Source organism: Telmatherina bonti, assembly GCF_933228915.1.
Source record: "Telmatherina bonti genome assembly, chromosome: 12".
NCBI lineage: Eukaryota > Metazoa > Chordata > Actinopteri > Atheriniformes > Telmatherinidae > Telmatherina > Telmatherina bonti.
In genome coordinates this window covers 26,209,182-26,230,148 of record NC_136610.1, presented here as the reverse complement: position 1 = coordinate 26,230,148, position 20,967 = coordinate 26,209,182, and the positions used below count along the sequence as shown (strand labels likewise).

The following is a 20,967-nucleotide window of genomic DNA, read 5'->3' as shown; positions in this document are numbered from 1 at the left end:
ATTATTATTATTATTATTATTATTATTATTATTATTATTATTATTATTATTATTATTATTATTATTATCATCTTGTTTGTATTGTCAGCTCGCTTAAAAATGAAGGCGCTAGCCATGGTGCTGACTTGTCTCTTCTTTTTAACTCTCATCGGTGTTTTATCGCCCATGCTTTGATTAAAACCTGGATTAATTTGTTACATTGATCAAATCTAATAAATTGTGCAAGTGGAATACATTATTAAAACGACTTTCACCATTACAAAGTTCATCATAACGTTTTTACACAAACTAACACATCGATCACAATATTTTCAGAATTACCTTTTTAGGTTTCACTAATCCGTACGTTTAAAGCCTGCCTCTCTGGTTGATACTGTGGCACCTTATGTTGCTTACGTTACTGTTCATCCTGTTTTACTTTTTCATAAAGTAAGTCATGCTGGCAACACGAGATGTCGCTCGAGACCACACAATTTACTAATGAATTAAAACATCTCCTCCTCTTTTGGTTAACTGGGAAAAAGCCAGCCCGTTCGAGCAGATCTCGCTCACACAACGTCGTCATGCAATGTGGTACCTACCTTTCGCACGGTGAAAAGAATGTTAAATAGTTTCTCCGTTTTATAAATGAATTACGTTTTCTTGCATGGATTGTCGATCTTGGGAGGAAAAATAAGATGACTCGACAGCCCTTCAGAGCGGGGGAATGGATGCTGTTCGCCATTATTCTTTGTCTATCCCGCTGCTCTTCAGCTCAGATTTCATACTCCGTTTCCGAGGAGGTGGATAAAGGCACAGTGGTTGGGAATCTGGCAAAGGATTTACAAATTAGTCCACAGCAACTCGGGGAACGAGGATTTCGGCTTGTATCGGGATACAGTAAGGCATATTTCGACGCAAATGTGAGAACAGGGGCTCTGCTTGTAAATGAAAGAATAGACCGTGAAGAGATTTGCCCTCATCTACCAAAGTGTTCCTTAAATATAGAGGGACTCCTCAGCCATCCTATGAATATTTATCGCATTGAAGTTAGTATTCTTGACATTAATGACAACGCACCAAAGTTTCTGGAGCAAATACACGTGTTTAATGTGTCTGAATCATCCTCACTGGGAGAGAGGTATCCGCTTCCGGCAGCTCATGATGCAGACACTGGTAGTAATTCAGTAAAAACCTATAAGTTAAGTCCTAACGATTATTTTTCTTTGGATACAAGTAGCGGACAAGATGGCATGGCTGCTGAGTTAATTCTGCAAAAAGTTTTAGACAGAGAAACACAATCTTCCGTCAAACTAACATTAACTGCTTTAGATGGAGGAAAACCAGCTAGATCTGGCACAATGCAAATTCTTGTAAATGTTATTGATGTCAATGATAATGCGCCTTCATTCAGTAAGACTCTGTATAAAGTAAGTGTTAGTGAAAATGTGCCTATAGGTACAACAATATTGAAATTAAATGCAACCGATTCAGACGAAGATCAGAATTCAAAAATCAGATATTACTTAATGAAAAGGGGAAATGTTGACTCTCCTGACAAATTTACTGTTATGCCTGAGAAAGGTGAAATCATTGTTAAGTCTAATTTGGATTACGAGGAAAACAACGCGTACGAACTGAGAGTCCGTGCAACAGATCAAGGTTCATCTCCTCGCAGTGGTTATTCTAAAGTCTTGGTCGAGGTGGTAGATGTTAATGATAATGCACCAGAAATTTCTGTAACTTCGATCATGAGTCCAGTAAAGGAGAGTGCTGAAACCGGAACAGTTGTTGCATTGGTAACTGTGACTGATAAAGATGGAGGACAGAATGGGCTCACAATTTGCAAAATTATAGATTCGATCCCTTTTAAATTAACCTCAAATTACAAAAACTATTACTCACTGATAGTTAATGGTCTGCTTGACAGGGAGAGTGTTTCCAGGTACAATGTAACTATTACTGCAATAGATGGAGGGAATCCGCCGCTATCAAGCAATGCTGTAATAAGCGTTAATATTTCAGACATCAACGACAATGCACCCAGTTTCCCAGAAGCAAATATGAATGTTTATGTGAGAGAGAACAGCAAAGTGGGAAATGTAATCACAAAAGTTACAGCGCATGACGCAGACACCAATGAAAACGCTAAATTAGCATATGCATTAATTGATAGTTATTCGACAAAAAATTCAATTCCAACTCTTCTAAATATTAACTCTGAAACTGGGGAAATTACTAGTTTGCAGTCTTTTAATCACGAAGAATTAAAAACATTTCAGTTTAAGATCCAGGTAACAGACTCTGGTGTCCCTCCGCTCAGCAGCAACGTCACAGTTAATGTTTTTATCCTGGATGAAAACGACAACAGTCCCGCGATTCTGGCACCATATTCTGAGCATGGCTCTGTTAACAGTGAGACCATCCCATATTCTGCTGAAGCAGGATACTTTGTAGCAAAGATCAGGGCTGTGGACGCAGACTCTGGATACAATGCGTTGCTTTCTTATCACCTGTCTGAGCCCAAAGGAAACAACTTGTTCAGGATCGGAACCAGCACTGGAGAGATCAGGACTAAGAGGAGAATGAGTGACAATGACTTGAAAACCCACCCCTTGGTGGTGCTGGTTTCTGATAATGGCGAACCTTCTCTGTCAGCTACTGTGTCTGTTGATGTGATGGTGGTTGAAAGCACTGTTGACATCCACACAAACTTCAGACATGTTCCTATGAAGGAGGACAGTTTTTCTGATTTGAACATGTATCTGCTGATCGCCATTGTTTCGGTGTCAGTCATCTTTCTTCTGAGTCTCATAAGTCTGATAGCTGTCAAATGCCACAGGACAGACAGCAGCTTCAGCAGGTACAGCGCCCCAATGATCACCACTCACCCGGATGGGAGCTGGTCTTATTCTAAAGCTACTCAGCAGTACGACGTGTGTTTCAGCTCAGACACACTGAAGAGTGATGTAGTAGTTTTTCCGGCACCGTTTCCACCTGTGGATGCGGAACTGATCAGTATTAACGGAGGAGATACTTTCACCAGAACTCAGACTTTACCCAACACAGAGAAGGTATGTTTATGAGTTTGTAAGAAAAAACTTTTTACTGTTCAGTTAGGCCAGGTGTGTGCAACTTTGGTTCTTGATGGCCACAGTCCTGCAGGTGTTAGGAGTTTTCCTGCTGCAACACACATCAGACTTAATTAGCATACTTGTACAGAGCTTGACACTAAACTATGAACAAGTCTACTAATTACCAATTGCACTGGTCAGATATGTTCCAACAAGGAAACTCAAGGACTGGAATTGCCCGCCCCTGAGTTCGATCCAGACCGTTTGCTTGTTTGTTGGCTTTGAACTTATAATTAATCCATGTGCTTCTGAAGATCCTGAGCATGGTACATTTTTCCATGCTTACAGCAAGGAAAGATTTTGTAAAGTGAGAAAAACAAAGTAATGTAAGCCACGTAATTTACCTTACAATGCTATAACAATCGTAGAACAGAGAACTCTAAAGAAGTTAAAAATTCTCTCTCTAAGACCAGCAAAAACTTTGTTTTTCATACTTATTAGTCTGAAAGTACAATACTCTCAGTCGTGTTAAAATGGGTCATTTTTATTCCCATAGTTATGTGTGACCATCTTTAATGTTAAAGGGGAAAAAAAGCTGTCAAAAGTATTTAACTTGTTCAGATTTTTTTGTTGTTTTTTTTTTTTTTCATTTGTTTTGTTTGTTTGTTTTTTTGGGTTTTTGTTTGTGTTTGTTTTTTTTTTTTCTGGATCTACTGAATGGTTAAATGAAAAGTTTATTTAAAATTGACTCTTGCTTGACATTTATTTGAAGAGAATTGAAAATTCCCTCACTACAGCAAATCACTGTGACACTGTAATGATTTCTATTTACGTCCATGGCCTATATAAACGCAATCATACAGGAATATCCTAATATAAAAATAGACAATGTTTGTAATAGTGTTGTCACATATTAAATGAGTCACCCCACGTTTACCACGTGGGGTCGCTGGAGACCATAAATACACTGGTTAAGGCGGAATAAATCAATAACTCCTCCCTGCAGGGCGAAACTAAAACCTTCTTTGGCCATCCGCTCAGAAAGACTGATTTTGCTTCAGTAAGAAGGGCTGTTTCTGACGTTTCCAATGGTGTTTCAGTCGGAACAACAGTATACATGAACTGGAATATACTGAACTGAGGGAATACAGAGCTCTCTATTCAACATGGGGACAGAGGGATATATCTGGATTCATTTCTTTTTTCTCCTTTGTCTTTGTGATTGCTTTGCTTCACCGTTATCTTACTCCATTTCTGAGGAGATGAACAAAGGATCCGTGGTAGGGAATATCGCCAAGGATTTAAACTTGAACATGCATGACGTGGAAGGCAGAGATCTGCGTATTGTTTCAAGTTACAGTAAGAAATATTTTGACGTGAATTCGCGGACTGGGAACCTCTTTGTTAACGAAAGAATAAACAGAGAAGAGCTTTGCCCGAACACGGCGCAATGCTCTCTGAGAGTACAGGCTGTTTTAAGCAATCCCATGATTGTACACGGAATTGTGGTAAATGTTATGGATATAAATGACAACTCGCCAGAGTTTATTGAGCAGTTTTATTTGCTAAATATCTCCGAATCAATGTCTCCAGGAGAACGTTTTCTTCTGCCAGTGGCAGAAGATGCAGATATAGGCAGTAACTCGGTGAAGGGCTATAAGCTCAGCCAAAATGAGCATTTCTCGCTTGATGTGCAAAACGCCGGCCAACACGGTGTGTCTGCTGAGCTCGTACTTGACAAAGCTTTAGATAGAGAAAAACAGCAAATTCTTAAACTTATTCTGACGGCTGTAGATGGAGGAAAACCTGCGAGGTCTGGGACACTGCAAATCATTGTAAATGTGGTCGACGCAAATGATAACACACCAATTTTCAGCAAAACTCTGTATAAAATACGAGTGAATGAAAATGCTGCACAAGGAACCGTGGTGATTAAATTAAACGCAACAGATTTAGATGAAGGTAGCAATAGTAGAATCACGTACTCTTTCGTCAAACGAGGGAACTCTGATCCTTCAAATGTGTTTGATCTTGATTCAGAAACAGGACAAATCACAGTGAAAGGTAGTCTAGATTATGAAAACACGCCTGCTTACGAAGTAAGAGTTGAAGCACAGGATCAAGGAGGGTCTCCTCGAAGGGCACATACTAAAATTCTAATTGAGATAATAGATATTAATGATAATTTACCTGAAATATCTGTGACATCACTGATGACACCCGTAAATGAAGACGCAGAACTGGGGACTATTGTTGCTTTGATCACAGTGCATGATAAAGATGGAGGAAAGAATGGTGTAACAAATTGTAAGGTAGTTGGAAAAGTTCCATTTAAACTCAAACCAAACCAGATAAATGATTTTTCCTTAATTGTAGATGGACCACTGGACAGAGAAAACACGTCCATTTACAATGTTACCATTACAGCCTCAGATGAAGGAAGTCCTCCTCTGTCCAGTATGAGGGTTATAGCGATTCATGTTGCTGATGTCAATGACAACGCACCTCAATTTATGGAGCCTGTGATTGATATTTATGTCAAAGAAAATAGTCCCGTTGGCTCTGTTATTTACCAAATAAATACATTTGATCCTGATGTAGCTAACAATGCAAGAGTTACCTACAAACTGTTGGACAGTTTTCCAAAAACTGTTCAAATTTCATCTCTTTTAAATATCAACTCAGAGACTGGAGAAATTGTCAGTCTGCAGTCTTTCAATCACGAGGAATTAAAAACGTTTAAGTTTCAAGTTCAGGCCACAGACACAGGTGTTCCTCCACTCAGCAGCAACGCAACCGTCAATGTTTTAATCCTGGACGAAAATGACAATAATCCAACTATTCTGGCGCCATATTCTGAACACGGTTCTGTTAACAGTGAGACCATCCCATATTCAGCTGAAGCAGGATACTTTGTAGCAAAGATCAGGGCTGTGGACGCAGACTCTGGATACAATGCGCTGCTTTCTTATCATCTCTCTGAGCCCAAAGGAAACAACTTGTTCAGGATCGGAACCAGCACTGGAGAAATCAGGACTAAGAGGAGAATGAGTGACAATGACTTGAAAACCCATCCCTTACTGGTGCTGGTTTCTGATAATGGAGAACCATCTTTGTCAGCTACTGTGTCTGTTGATGTGATGGTGGTTGAAAACACAGCGGATGTCCAGACTCAGTTCAGACATGTTCCTGTAAAGGAGGACAACTTCTCTGATTTGAACTTGTATCTGCTGATCGCCATTGTTTCGGTGTCAGTCGTCTTTCTACTGAGTCTCATCAGTTTAATAGCAGTCAAATGTCACAGGACAGACAACAGCTTCAGCAGGTACAGCGCTCCAATGATCACCACCCACCCGGACGGGAGCTGGTCTTATTCTAAAGCTACCCAGCAGTATGACGTGTGTTTCAGCTCGGACACACTAAAAAGTGATGTGATGGTTTTCCCTGCACCGTTTCCACCTGCAGATGCGGAACTGATCAGTATTAATGGTGGTGACACTTTCACCCGAACTCAGACTTTACCCAACAAAGAAAAGGTAGGCTATCATTAGCTCTGAATGTTTTCATCCTTGATAGAAAATTAAAAAAAAAAAAGTAATGAATCGTTATTTATGTTTTGGTTTAGCAGTATAATATCTTGTCAGTAAAAGTTGGAGAAGTTCCTACATGCTTTGAAAATATTGGCTTTGTTTTCATTGAATTATCGCATTTATCTCCAAACAGCAGTCATTTACCGTTGTTGATAACATAATTCACTTGGCCCAGTGACTTGTCATTTTTAATGAAAAAGCTAATCTGGTTGATGAACGATAGGTGACTTCAGTATTATGATCTGAAAGCTGTTGACAACTTAAAAAGAAAAAGAAAATCTTTTTAACTAAAGTATTTCAACGTGTCGCCACTGTACTGCGCTCTCCATGGTACTGAAGTGACAGACGAGCATATGGTGATTTTTTCCGCTATTTTAGACCGCTTTAAGATTAGACTGGGAGAAAAACAGTTTCTCTACCCAGTACGTTGCCTTACATGTTCGACTTGCATTTTCCAGCAAGTTTGTTAGTTATTATGAAAAGATGATTGTTGTTGTCTAGTAAACTTGATTTGAAATACTTAATATTTATGTAAATCTTTTTGCTAAGCATTTGACTAAGTTGCTGTGTGTTTTTGTGTTCAGTGATCAAATACACATTGATTTGCGAGTTTAAAAGGCTCATGTAATAACATTTTTAAAGAGACATCTTTTTAACACAATATGGAATAGACCATTCAATATCCACACGATGTCGCTGGAGACCTGTGTATGAAAATACATATACGTTTAAAACCCCTCCTTTGTACACGGTAAAAAAATAAATAAATAAATAAAAAAATAAAAAAAGACAGCACGTCATTAATCGTCAGAGATTTCCGACAATCGATGGTACTGTAGGGAAGAAAAAAGGCTGGAACAGAATCCGCTTGAAAAACTGTTTCGTTTGAACATAAATTGCCTTTGGGATTAATATTTTTTATGTTATCTTTTGTTTCTTTTGTTTTGTTTTGTTTTTGCTGCATCGATGATGTACGTGCAACAATACATCGGATACGTCTGGATTCATGTTCTTGGGCTGCTTTGCCTTTGTGACTGGTGTGCTTCGCAGTTATCTTATTCCATTTCTGAGGAGTTGGACATCGGTACTGTTGTTGGAAATATTGCAAAGGATTTAAACCTCAACATACAAGATCTGGAGACCAGAGATCTACGTATTGTTTCGAGTTTCAGTAAGACATATTTTAACGTGAACTTGAGGACAGGGATCCTCTTTGTTGATGAAAGAATTGACAGAGAAAATCTCTGTCCGCATGTCGTAAAATGCTCTTTGAAATTTCAAGCTGCTTTAAGTAATCCAATGAATGTACACCGCGTCGAGATCAATATTGTGGATATAAATGACAACTCTCCCTCCTTCACTGAGCAGTCGCATGTATTAAACATCTCGGAATCACTGTCGCCTGGAGAGAGATATCCCCTCCCAATAGCAGTAGATGCAGACAGAGGAAACAACGCAGTAAAGAGCTACAAGCTGAGCCAAAACGAATACTTCTCTATTGACGTGCAAAGTGGCGAAGAACACGGTGTGTCTGCTGAGTTGGTGTTGCAAAAGCCTTTAGACAGAGAAAAGCAATCCGTAATCAGACTTATTTTGACCGCGGTAGACGGAGGGAAACCACCAAGATCGGGGACTTTGCAGTTAACTGTTAACGTTGTAGATGTAAATGACAACACACCGATATTCAGTAATTCCCTTTATAAAGCGCGCATTAAAGAAAATGCCACACCTGGGACATTTGTTATTAGGTTAAATGCAACAGATTTGGACGAGGGCATGCACGGTACGATCCAATATTTCTTTATTAAAAGAGGAAATATTGACCCATCCAGTATATTCGACCTGAATTCAGAAACAGGAGAAATAACTTTGAAAGGTAGGTTAGATTATGAAGACACACGTGCTTACGAAGTTAGAGTTCAAGCAAAGGATCAAGGAGCTTCTCCGCGTAGTGCACATTCAAAACTACTGATAGAAGTAATTGACGTGAATGACAATCCCCCAGAAATATCAGTGACATCACTCATGACACCTGTTAATGAAGATGCCGAAATGGGAACAATAGTTGCTTTTATTACAGTGAGTGACAAAGATGGCAGTAACAACAGTGTAACAAAATGCAGTGTTATTGGATCTGATCCATTTAAACTGAAGTCCAACTACAAAAATGACTATTCATTAATAGTAAGTGGTCCACTAGACAGAGAGAATATTTCTTTATATAATGTCACCATTAAAGCTACAGATGAAGGAAGTCCACCACTGTCAAGCATAAGGGTCATTGCTGTCCAAGTTGCTGATATAAATGACAACATCCCTAAGTTTCTGGAACCTGTGATTAATGTCAGTGTTAAGGAAAATAGTCCGGTGGGTTCAATTATTTATACAATAAATGCATTTGATCCTGATCTAGACAGTAATGCTAAGATAACATACAAACTGTTGGGCGGCTCTCTAAAAAAAATTCCCATATCATCTCTTTTGAATATCAACTCAGAAACTGGACACATAGTCAGTCTTCAGTCATTTAATCATGAAGAACTGAAAACATTTCAGTTTAAAGTTCAAGCTACTGATTCTGGTGTTCCTCCACTTAGCAGCAATGCGACGGTCAACGTTTTAATCCTAGACGAAAATGATAATAATCCAACAATTCTAGCTCCATATTCTGAACAAAGTTCAGTGAACAGTGAGACCATCCCATATTCGGCTGAAACGGGATACTTTGTAGCAAAGATCAGGGCTGTGGACGCAGACTCAGGATATAATGCGCTGCTTACTTATCACCTGTCTGAACCCAAAGGAAACAACTTGTTCAGGATCGGAACCAGCACTGGAGAAATCAGGACTAAGAGGAGAATGAGTGACAGCGACCTCAAAACTCACCCTTTGGTGGTGCTGGTTTCTGATAATGGAGAACCTTCTCTGTCAGCTACTGTATCTATTGATGTGGTGGTGGTTGAAAGCACAGCTGACATCCAGACAAACTTCAGACATGTTCCTATAAAGGAGGACAGCTTCTCTGATCTGAACATGTATCTACTAATTGCCATTGTGTCAGTTGCGGTCATCTTTTTGCTGAGTCTCCTCAGTCTTATAGCTGTCAAATGTCACAGAACCGACAACAGTTTCAGCAGATACAGCGCCCCGATGATCACCACCCACCCGGACGGGAGCTGGTCTTACTCTAAAGCTACTCAGCAGTATGACGTGTGTTTCAGTTCAGACACACTGAAGAGTGACGTTGTGGTTTTCCCCGCACCGTTCCCACCTGTAGATGCGGAACTGATCAGTATAAATGGAGGAGACACTTTTACCCGAACTCAGACTTTACCCAACACAGAAAAGGTATGTATTTATCTTCATATATGAGAAGTGTCAAACCTCAAAAGCCATGTTAATGTTTTATCAATTACATTGTAAATGAATATGAACATAGTATTCACTCAATAATCTATCCTTATTATCTTTTATTTACTCACATTGTCAGGAATGAGCAAAACCATTAATGCATTCGTTCATTGTCTTAACTGTTTAGTCAAATTAGGGGTTGCGGGGAAATTCGAGCAAGAGGCAGGGTTGAGAAAAACAGTTGTTAAACTCCCAAAGGAAAAGGAAAAGAAATGTGACTGTGCTGTACACCTATTCACGAATAGGGTTCTGTGGCGTTTTCCAAGGTACTGGAGATAGATAAACGAAGACAGATAACCGACTTGATGAGAGTATAAATCCAGATTTAATCTAATACTTGTCCACAAACTGAGGTGATAGTGTTGCTGCTGTGCACGTATCCTCAGAATAATTAGTCATTATTTAAAAGTTTATTGGTTAGATTATCTTGGTATCTTTGATGTTGGAAAGTAAGGGGGGACGGAGAGACTGGCTAAAATACAGATACAAGGAAAACTTAATTTGTTTAAAGACTTTGTTTAAATTAATCTTTTGAAAAAGTCTTCCTTTCTTGGGCATATGATTTCTTGTGTTTCTGTGCTTCTGGTGGAAAAGCATGTACAGCGTGGTTTCAGACAAGTAGTTCGAATTTAGTGGCTTAAAAACGAGTCATTAATTGTAGTGTGTCTGTAATAATATGAATAAATTGTATGGTATCTATATATTTGAGATAAAATGTGAATAACTGTACCTAAGTCAACAATCTTTTAATCATTCTCACATCTGAGTTTTAACACGTGGGGTCGCTGATGACTACACATTTTTGTAAGCTTGGTGCTTTCAGTCCCCTCCTTCGGTTAAAAACAGCATTATACTGCGTGTGCGTGAGCGAGGGACACGGATGGCGAGAAGAAGCTGACGAATGGCTGGATATAACAATGCTGACCGATCGAGTTGTCTTTAATAGATGAAAGTTATGTGTATCACGTCCCGTTTGACAACAGGGATGGGAAGCAGAAGGAATACTTGGATTTTATGTTCGCTTCTCGTCGTGCTTTTATCTGGCTGGTCTGCTGCTCAGATATCCTACTCCGTTACTGAAGAAGTGGACAAAGGAACAGTGGTCGGGAACCTCGCTAAGGATTTAAACGTCAAAGCTCGAGACCTGCAAACGAGGAATCTAAATATTGTGTCGGGATACAGTAAGAAGTATTTCGAGGCCAATATTAAAACAGGAGATCTCCATGTTAATGAGAGAATAGATCGAGAGGACATTTGTCCAAATATGTTAAAATGCATACTAAAATTCGAGGCCACGCTTAAATCTCCAGTGTTTCTCCAACGTATTGAGGTGGTAATTGTTGATGTAAATGACAACGTACCAACCTTTCTTGAGAAAACATTTTCACTTAACATTTCTGAATCTTCGTCTTCAGGAGAGCGTTTCTTGCTTCCTCTAGCTGTTGATGCAGATATAGGCAGCAATTCAGTAAAGACTTACAGACTCAGTCCAAATGAATATTTCTCTCTCGATGTACAAAGTGCTGAAGAACACAGTGCATCTGCTGAATTAGTGCTGCTGAAAACTTTAGATCGAGAAAAGCATGCATATATTAAACTAGTCCTGACCGCTGTGGATGGAGGTAAGCCTCCTAATACTGGAACTGTGCAAATAAATATCAATGTTCTCGATGTCAATGACAACCCGCCGTTTTTTAGCAAGACACTTTACAAGGCACGTGTACATGAAAATGCTCATGCTGGATGGTTAATCATCCAGGTTAATGCTACAGATTTGGATGAAGGAGAGAACGGGAAGGTTATTTACTCTTTTGTTAAACGTGCAAACTTCAATCCTGCTAATGTGTTTTCTATTAATGCAGAGACTGGTGAGATCACAGTTAATGGCGCTTTAGATTATGAAGCACAGTCTGCTTATGAAATTCACATTCAAGCTTCAGATAAAGGTGCAACGCCTCGAAGAGCAGATGGAAAATTATTAATAGAAGTAGTAGACGTAAACGACAATGCTCCAGAAATTGTGGTCACGTCACTCATAAACCCAGTTAGAGAAGATGCTGATATAGGAAGCGTCGTTGCTTTAGTAACTGTGACCGATAAAGATGGAGGGAAAAACGGTCATACTAGTTGTAAACTAGTTGGGTCTTCACCATTTAAGCTAAATTCCAATTATAAGAATTATTATTCTTTAGTTGTAGATGGATCACTTGATCGAGAAGTAGTTTCTCTGTACAATATCACAATTACAGCAAATGATGAAGGTACACCGTCTCTGTCCAGCACCAGCATTATTACTATTCAGGTTTCTGACGTTAATGACAACCCTCCTCGTTTTATTGAACCTGTGATTAATATCTATGTAAAAGAGAATAGTCCAGTTGGAATTTCCGTCTATACATTAAGTGCAGTCGATCCCGATGTTAATTAAAATGCTCGAATTACATATACGTTGGAAGGTGAATCGAAAAGTGTTCCAATAACTTCATTTATTAACATCAACGCAGACACTGGGGAAATATTCAGTCTCCATTCTTTCAACTTTGAGGAGCTGAAAACGTTTCAGTTTAAAGTTAGAGCCACAGACTCCGGTGTTCCTCCACTCAGCAGCAATGTGACCGTGAACGTCTGTATTCTGGACGAGAATGATAATAATCCAACAATTTTAGCACCATATTCTGAACACGGTTCTGTAAACAGCGAGACCATCCCATATTCTGCTGAAGCAGGATACTTTGTAGCAAAGATCAGGGCTGTGGACGCAGACTCTGGATACAATGCGCTGCTTTCTTATCATCTATCTGAACCCAAAGGAAACAACTTGTTCAGGATTGGAACCACCACTGGAGAAATCCGGACTAAGAGGAGAATGAGTGACAATGACCTCAAAACACATCCTGTGGTTGTGCTGGTTTCTGATAATGGAGAACCCTCTCTGTCAGCTACTGTGTCTGTTGATGTGATGGTGGTTGAAAACACAGCTGACGTTCAGACTCAGTTCAGACATGTTCCTGTAAAGGAGGACAGCTTCTCTGATTTGAACTTGTATCTGCTGATCGCCATTGTTTCGGTGTCAGTCATCTTTCTACTAAGTTTCATCAGTTTAATAGTTGTCAGATGCCACAGAACAGACAACAGTTTCAGCAGGTACAGCGCCCCAATGATCACCACCCACCCGGACGGGAGCTGGTCTTACTCCAAAGCTACTCAACAGTATGACGTGTGTTTCAGCTCTGACACACTGAAAAGTGATGTAGTAGTTTTCCCTGCACCGTTTCCGCCTGCAGATGCGGAATTAATCAGTATTAATGGAGGAGATACGTTTACAAGAACCCAGACTTTACCCAACAAAGAAAAGGTATGTATTTGTCAGCCTGTCTGTTCAGTTTAAAGCACGAACCTGTCCCTCCCCTCTCTTTATGGCTCCCACCCAATAATTTTTCCCTGTTTTTGTGAACTTTACTGTGATGCATAGCTTAAATCAGCTATTTTGCCCTTACGGTAGAAAAGTTGTACAGTTATATTAAAGACCCATTTCCAACTGGAATCATTGCGCTCTAGGGTACAGAAAGATTAATTTAAAACAGGAGCGTAATTTTTTGCTTGTCAACAAACTGGTGTGATAGAAATGGTGCTTTCCAGGTCTTTTTAAACATTATGTTTGTTAGTTTTACATATTGTTAATTTAAGTTGCTTACCTTGCCTAAAATCGCTGCGTAAAATATTTTTTTTAAGATCTATTTGATTATGGAGATGTTCTCGGAAGGTTTTGTGTATGTTTCCCTTTCATGAAAACAACCACATGTTCATGGCATTTATATTTATATTTTAATATTTAGATTTATATTTTTAATTGACATTGAAAGTGATACTTGACGTGTATGTGAAATTGTGTAGGCTATAAATACAAAAATGTAGGGAAAATGTGCTATATACGAGAAAAGTAAGATAACTTATGGAAATGTGTCAGCAAGAACTTTAATTCTGATGTTTACACTTGATTAAGAATAGGTTTCAGTTTCACATAAATGGTTGGAGATAGCTTGGGACACGTAACTGTCAAACTGTTATATTACCAGACACAAATGGCTTAATGTTTAATTTAAAACTGTCTTTGTATCTGAGTTTTAACACGCGGGGTCGCTGATGACCGCATATTCTTGTGGGCTTGGTATTTTCAGTCTCCTTCTGTGAGAAGCAGCACTAGTCTGCGTGTGCATTGTGCGAAGGACACGGATGGCGAGAGAAAGCTGATGACCAGAGTGGCTGGAAATAACAATGTTGACCGATCGAGAAGTTTTTAATCGATCCCGTTTGAAAACAGGGATGGAAAGCAGAAGGAATACTTGGATTTTATGTTCGCTTCTCGTCGTGATTTTATCTGACTGGTCTGCTGCTCAGATATCCTACTCCGTTACTGAAGAAGTGGACAAAGGAACAGTGGTCGGGAACCTCGCTAAGGATTTAAACGTCAAAGCTCGAGACCTGCAAACAAGGAATCTAAATATCGTGTCGGGATACAGTAAGAAGTATTTCGAGGCCAATTTAAAAACAGGGGATCTCTATGTTAATGAGAGAATAGATCGAGAGGACATTTGTCCAAATATGGCAAAATGCACACTAAATTTAGAGGCCATGCTGAATAATCCAGTGATTCTCAAACGCATTGAAGTGGTGATTGTCGACGTAAATGACAACTCGCCGACATTTGTAGAGAAGCTGTTTTCACTTAACATTTCTGAAATTTCCCCGTTAGGAGAGCGTTTCTTGCTTCCTCTAGCTGTTGATGCAGATATAGGCAGCAATTCAGTAAAGACTTACAAACTCAGTCCAAATGAATATTTCTCTCTCGATGTACAAAGTGCTGAAGAACATCGTACATCTGCTGAATTAGTGCTGCTGAAAACTTTAGATCGGGAAAAATATGCGTATATTAAACTAACCCTGACTGCTGTGGATGGAGGTAAGCCTCCTAATACTGGAACTGTGCAAATAAATATTAATGTTCTGGATGTCAACGATAACACGCCGTTCTTTAGCAAATCACTGTACAAGGCACGTGTACATGAAAATGCTCAGGTTGGATTCTTAGTCGTTCAGGTTAATGCTACAGATTTAGATGAAGGAGACAACGGGATGGTGATTTACTCTTTTGTTAAACGTGCAAACTTCAGTCCAGCTAGTGTGTTTTCTATTCATGCTGAGACTGGTGAGATCACAGTTAATGGCGCTTTAGATTATGAAGCACAGCCAGCTTATGAAATTCACATTCAAGCTTCAGATAAAGGTGCAACGCCTCGGAGAGCAAATGGCAAGTTATTAATAGAGGTAGTAGACGTAAACGACAATGCCCCAGAAACTACGATCACATCACTCATAAACCCAGTTAGAGAAGATGCTGATATAGGAAGCGTCGTTGCTTTAGTAACTGTGACCGATAAAGATGGAGGGAAAAACGGGCAGACTAGTTGTAAACTAGTTGGGTCTTCACCATTTAAGCTAAATTCCAATTATAAGAATTATTATTCTTTAGTTGTAGATGGATCACTTGATCGAGAAGTAGTTTCTCTGTACAATATCACAATTACAGCTAATGATGAAGGTACGCCGTCTCTATCCAGCACCAGCATTATTACTATTCAGGTTTCTGACGTTAATGACAACCCTCCTCGTTTTATTGAACCTGTGATTAATATCTATGTAAAAGAGAATAGTCCAGTTGGAATATCCGTCTATACATTAAGTGCAGTCGATCCCGATGTTAATGAAAATGCTCGAATTACATATACGTTGGAAGGTGAATCGAAAAGTGTTCCAATAACTTCATTTATTAACATCAACGCAGACACTGGAGAAATATTCAGTCTCCATTCTTTCAACTTTGAGGAGCTGAAAACGTTTCAGTTTAAAGTTAGAGCCACAGACTCCGGTGTTCCTCCACTCAGCAGCAATGTGACCGTGAACGTCTGTATTCTGGACGAGAATGATAATAATCCAAAAATTTTAGCACCATATTCTGAACACGGCTCTGTAAACAGCGAGACCATCCCATATTCTGCTGAAGCAGGATACTTTGTAGCAAAGATCAGGGCTGTGGACGCAGACTCTGGATACAATGCGCTGCTTTCTTATCATCTGTATGAGCCTAAAGGAAACAACTTGTTCAGGATAGGAACCACCACTGGAGAAATCCGGACTAAGAGGAGAATGAGTGACAATGACCTCAAAACACATCCTGTGGTTGTGCTGGTTTCTGATAATGGAGAACCCTCTCTGTCAGCTACTGTGTCTATTGATGTGATGGTGGTTGAAAACACAGCTGACATCCAGACAAACTTCAGACATGTTCCTGTAAAGGAGGACAGCTTCTCTGATTTGAACATGTATCTACTGATCGCCATTGTTTCGGTGTCAGTCATCTTTCTACTAAGTCTCATCAGTTTAATAGCTGTCAGATGCCACAGGACAGACAACAGTTTCAGCAGGTACAGCGCCCCAATTATCACCACCCACCCGGACGGGAGCTGGTCTTACTCCAAAGCTACTCAGCAGTATGACGTGTGTTTCAGCTCAGACACACTGAAAAGTGATGTAGTTGTGTTCCCTGCACCGTTTCCGCCTGCAGATGCGGAATTAATCAGCATTAATGAAGGAGACACGTTTACAAGAACTCAGACTTTACCCAACAAAGAAAAGGTATGTATTTGTCAGCCTTTCCGTTCAGTTTGAAGCATAAACCGTCCCCTCACTTTATGGCCTTCACTCCAACTTCTTTCCCTGTTGTTAGATAATTTACACTGAAACAAATCCGAAATGAGCAAATATATGATTTATTTTTAGACATATAAGTACAAAAAGGCTGAACGACGATGTGCAGACCCATCTGCAAACGGGAATTGTTGCGCTCTCCAAGGTGCCGAAAGACAAACTTAAAGGCAGACGTTTAGTTTTCTTTTAGTTTTTCTTTTCTTTTTTTTTCTTTTTTTTTTTTTTTTTTTTGTTATTTTATCTTGTCCGCAAACTGGGGAAATAGAAATGATGCATTATACGTATATTTAAACATTGTGTTTGTTTTTCTATTGCAACTTTTTAGTTGGCCAGTTAATTTGCTGTTTTCATCCTTTAAACGATGATCTTGTTCAAATTGCACGGTTCAATGATGCAATGATTTGTTTAGAGTGCAGCCATTATTTTAATATCATTTTCACAGAGAGTTGTACTTTCCCTGTCCTTTTCATGAAAACAACTGTTATTTTGTGTACACATTACTGTCTTTTGGGTGCATTAATTAAGCATAGGTTTAGGTTTTATACAAGTGGTTCAAGTTATTTTCAAACACATGAACGTCAAAGTGTTCCACATGTGTTATCATATTAGACACAATGGTTCATTTTAAACAGTCGTTGCATCAGAGTTTTAACACGCGGGGTCGCTGATGACCGCATATTTTTGTGAGCTCGATATTTTCAGTCTCCTCCTTCTGTTAGAAGGAGCATTAGACTGCGTGTGCATTGTGCGAGGAAAACAGATGGCGAGGGAGAGCTGTTGACCAAAGTGGCTGGAAATAACAATGTTGACCGATCGAGTTGTCTTTAATAGATGAAAATTATGTGTATCACGTCCCGTTTGAAAACAGGGATGGAAAGCAGAAGGAAAACTTGGATTTTATGTTCGTTTCTCATCGTGCTTTTTTCTGGCTGGTCTGCTGCTCAGATATCCTACTCCGTTACTGAAGAAGTGGACAAAGGAACAGTGGTCGGGAACCTCGCTAAGGATTTAAACGTCAAAGCTCGAGACCTGCAAACAAGGAATCTAAATATCGTGGCGGGATACAGTAAGAAGTATTTCGAGGCCAATTTTAAAACAGGAGATCTCTATGTTAATGAGAGAATAGATCGCGAGGAGGTTTGTCCAAACATGGCAAAATGCACACTAAATTTAGAGGCCATGCTGAGTAATCCGGTGGTTCTCAAACGCATTGAGGTGGTGATTGTTGATGTAAATGACAACTCGCCTACCTTTGAAGAGAAATTATATTCACTTAACATTTCTGAAATTTCCCCGTTAGGCGAACGTTTCTTGCTTCCTATCGCTGTTGATGCAGATATAGGCAGCAATTCAGTAAAGACTTACAAACTCAGTCCAAATGAATATTTCTCTCTCGATGTACAAAGTGCTGAAGAACACAGTGCATCTGCTGAATTAGTGCTGCTGAAAACTTTAGATCGGGAAAAATATGCGCATATTAAACTAACCCTGACCGCTGTGGATGGAGGTAAGCCTCCTAATACTGGAACTGTGCAAATAAATATTAATGTTCTGGATGTCAACGATAACACGCCGTCCTTTAGCAAGACACTTTACAAGGCACGTGTACATGAAAATGCTCCTGCTGGATCGTTAATCATCCAGGTTAATGCTACAGATTTAGATGAAGGAGACAACGGGAAGGTTATTTACTCTTTTGTTAAACGCACAAAATTCAATCCTGCTAATGTGTTTTCTATTAATGCAGAGACTGGTGAGATCACAGTTAATGGTGATTTAGATTATGAAGCACAGTCTGCTTATGAAATTCACATTCAAGCTTCAGATAAAGGTGCAACGCCTCGACGAGCAAATGGAAAATTATTAATAGAAGTAGTAGACGTAAACGACAATGCTCCAGAAATTGTGGTCACGTCACTCATAAACCCAGTTAGAGAAGATGCTGATATAGGAAGCGTCGTTGCTCTGGTAACTGTGACCGATAAAGATGGAGGGAGAAACGGTCAGACTAGTTGTAAACTAGTTGGGTCTTCACCATTTAAGCTAAATTCCAATTATAAGAATTATTATTCTTTAGTTGTAGATGGATCACTTGATCGAGAAGTAGTTTTTCTGCACAATATAACAATTACAGCTAATGATGAAGGTACACCGTCTCTGTCCAGCACCAGCATTATTACTATTCAGGTTTCTGACGTTAATGACAACCCTCCTCGTTTTATTGAACCCGTGATTAATTTCTATGTAAAAGAGAATAGTCCTGTTGGAATTTCTGTCTATGCAATAAGTGCAGTCGATCCCGATGTTAATGAAAATGGTCAAATTACTTATTCATTGGAAGATGAATCGAAAAGTGTTCCAATAACTTCATTTATTAACATCAACGCAGACACTGGAGAAATATTCAGTCTCCATTCTTTCAACTTTGAGGAGCTGAAAACGTTTCAGTTTAAAGTTAGAGCCACAGACTCCGGTGTACCTCCACTCAGCAGCAATGTGACCGTGAACGTCTGTATTCTGGACGAGAATGATAATAATCCAAAAATTTTAGCACCATATTCTGAACACGGTTCTGTAAACAGCGAGACCATCCCATATTCTGCTGACGCAGGATACTTTGTAGCAAAGATCAGGGCTGTGGACGCAGACTCTGGATATAATGCGCTGCTTTCTTATCATCTATCTGAACCCAAAGGAAACAACTTGTTCAGGATAGGAACCAGCTCCGGAGAAATCAGGACTAAGAGGAGAATGAGCGATAATGACTTGAAAACTCATCCCTTACTGGTGCTGGTTTCTGATAATGGAGAACCTTCTCTGTCAGCTACTGTGTCTGTTGATGTGATGGTGGTTGAAAACACAGCTGACGTTCAGACTCAGTTCAGACATGTTCCTGTAAAGGAGGACAGCTTCTCTGATTTGAACTTGTATCTGCTGATCGCCATTGTTTCGGTGTCAGTCATCTTTCTACTAAGTCTCATCAGTTTAATAGCTGTCAGATGCCACAGGACAGACAACAGTTTCAGCAGGTACAGCGCCCCCATGATCACCACCCACCCGGACGGGAGCTGGTCTTACTCCAAATCTACTCAACAGTATGATGTGTGTTTCAGCTCAGACACACTGAAGAGTGATGTAGTTGTGTTCCCTGCACCGTTTCCGCCTGCAGATGCGGAATTAATCAGTATTAATGGAGGAGACACGTTTACAAGAACTCAGACTTTACCCAACAAAGAAAAGGTATGTATTTGTCAGCCTGTCTGTTCAGTTTAAAGCACGAACCTGTCCCCTCACTTTATGGCCTTCACTCCAACTTCTTTCCTTGTTGTCAGATAATTTACACTGAAACAAATCCGAAATGAGCAAAGATATGATTTAATTTTAGACATATAAATACAAAAAAGCTGCACGACTATTTGCAGACCTATCTGCAAACGGGAATTGTTGCGCTCTCCAAGGTGCTGAAAGACAAACCTAAAAGCAGACGTTTAGTTTTTTCTTGTTGTTGTTGTTGTTGTTGTTATTTTATCTTGTCCGCAAACTGGGGAAATAGAAGTGATGCATCCCACGTATATTCAAACATTGTGTTTGTTTTTCTATTGCAACTTTTTAGTTGGCTAGTTAATTTTCTGTTTCCATCTTTTAAACGATGATCTTGTTCAAATTGCACGGTTCAATGATGCAATAATTTGTTAAGAGTCGAGCCATTATTTTAATATCATTTTCACAGAGAGTTGTACTTTCCCTGTCCTTTTCATGAAAACAACTGTTATTTTGTGTACACATTACTGTCTTTTGGGTGCATTAATGAATAATATGTTTAGGTTTGATAAAAGTGGTTCAAGTTATTTTCGAACACATGAACGTCAAAGTGTTCCACATGTGTTATCATATTAGACACAATGGTTCATTTTAAACAGTCTTTGCATCAGGGTTTTAACACGCGGGGTCGCTGATGACCGCATATTTTTGTGAGCTCGATATTTTCAGTCTCCTCCTTCTGTTAGAAGGAGCATTAGACTGCGTGTGCATTGTGCGAGGAAAACAGATGGCGAGAGAGAGTTGGTGACCAGCGTGGCTGGAAATAACAATGTTGACTGATCGAGTTGTCTTTAATAGATTAAAATTATGTGTATCACGTCCTGTTT

The 20,967-nt window shown here is 39.5% G+C and overlaps 4 protein-coding genes and 1 pseudogene across 6 annotated transcripts in view; all 5 read left to right on the top strand.

Annotated features, from left to right (window-relative positions):
• LOC306763163 (protocadherin alpha-C2-like) overlaps nucleotides 1-20,967 on the top strand; it is a gene marked incomplete at its 5' end in the record, with an annotated part of 198,701 nt that overhangs the window by 136,961 nt on the left and 40,773 nt on the right. The window lies entirely within an intron of this gene.
• LOC306763011 (protocadherin alpha-3-like) lies at nucleotides 678-6,604 on the top strand (the record flags this gene model as incomplete). The annotated part of the gene is made up of 2 exons (XM_079249679.1): nucleotides 678-1,082; nucleotides 4,616-6,604. 2 exons carry the CDS (start codon nucleotides 678-680, stop codon nucleotides 6,602-6,604), a joined length of 2,394 nt encoding a protein of 797 aa, XP_079105805.1.
• Nucleotides 7,871-13,442, top strand: LOC306763010 (protocadherin alpha-5-like; annotated as a pseudogene). Its single transcript has 2 exons — nucleotides 7,871-8,426; nucleotides 11,842-13,442. The product of its transcript is annotated as a protocadherin alpha-5-like (transcript).
• On the top strand, nucleotides 14,378-16,780 carry LOC306763008 (protocadherin alpha-13-like; the record flags this gene model as incomplete). The annotated part of the gene is made up of 1 exon (XM_079249677.1): nucleotides 14,378-16,780. The coding sequence occupies one exon, from the start codon at nucleotides 14,378-14,380 to the stop codon at nucleotides 16,778-16,780; it is 2,403 nt and encodes an 800-aa protein (XP_079105803.1).
• On the top strand, nucleotides 17,690-20,092 carry LOC306763007 (protocadherin alpha-5-like; the record flags this gene model as incomplete). Its single annotated transcript, XM_079249676.1, has 1 exon — nucleotides 17,690-20,092. One exon carries the CDS (start codon nucleotides 17,690-17,692, stop codon nucleotides 20,090-20,092), a length of 2,403 nt encoding a protein of 800 aa, XP_079105802.1.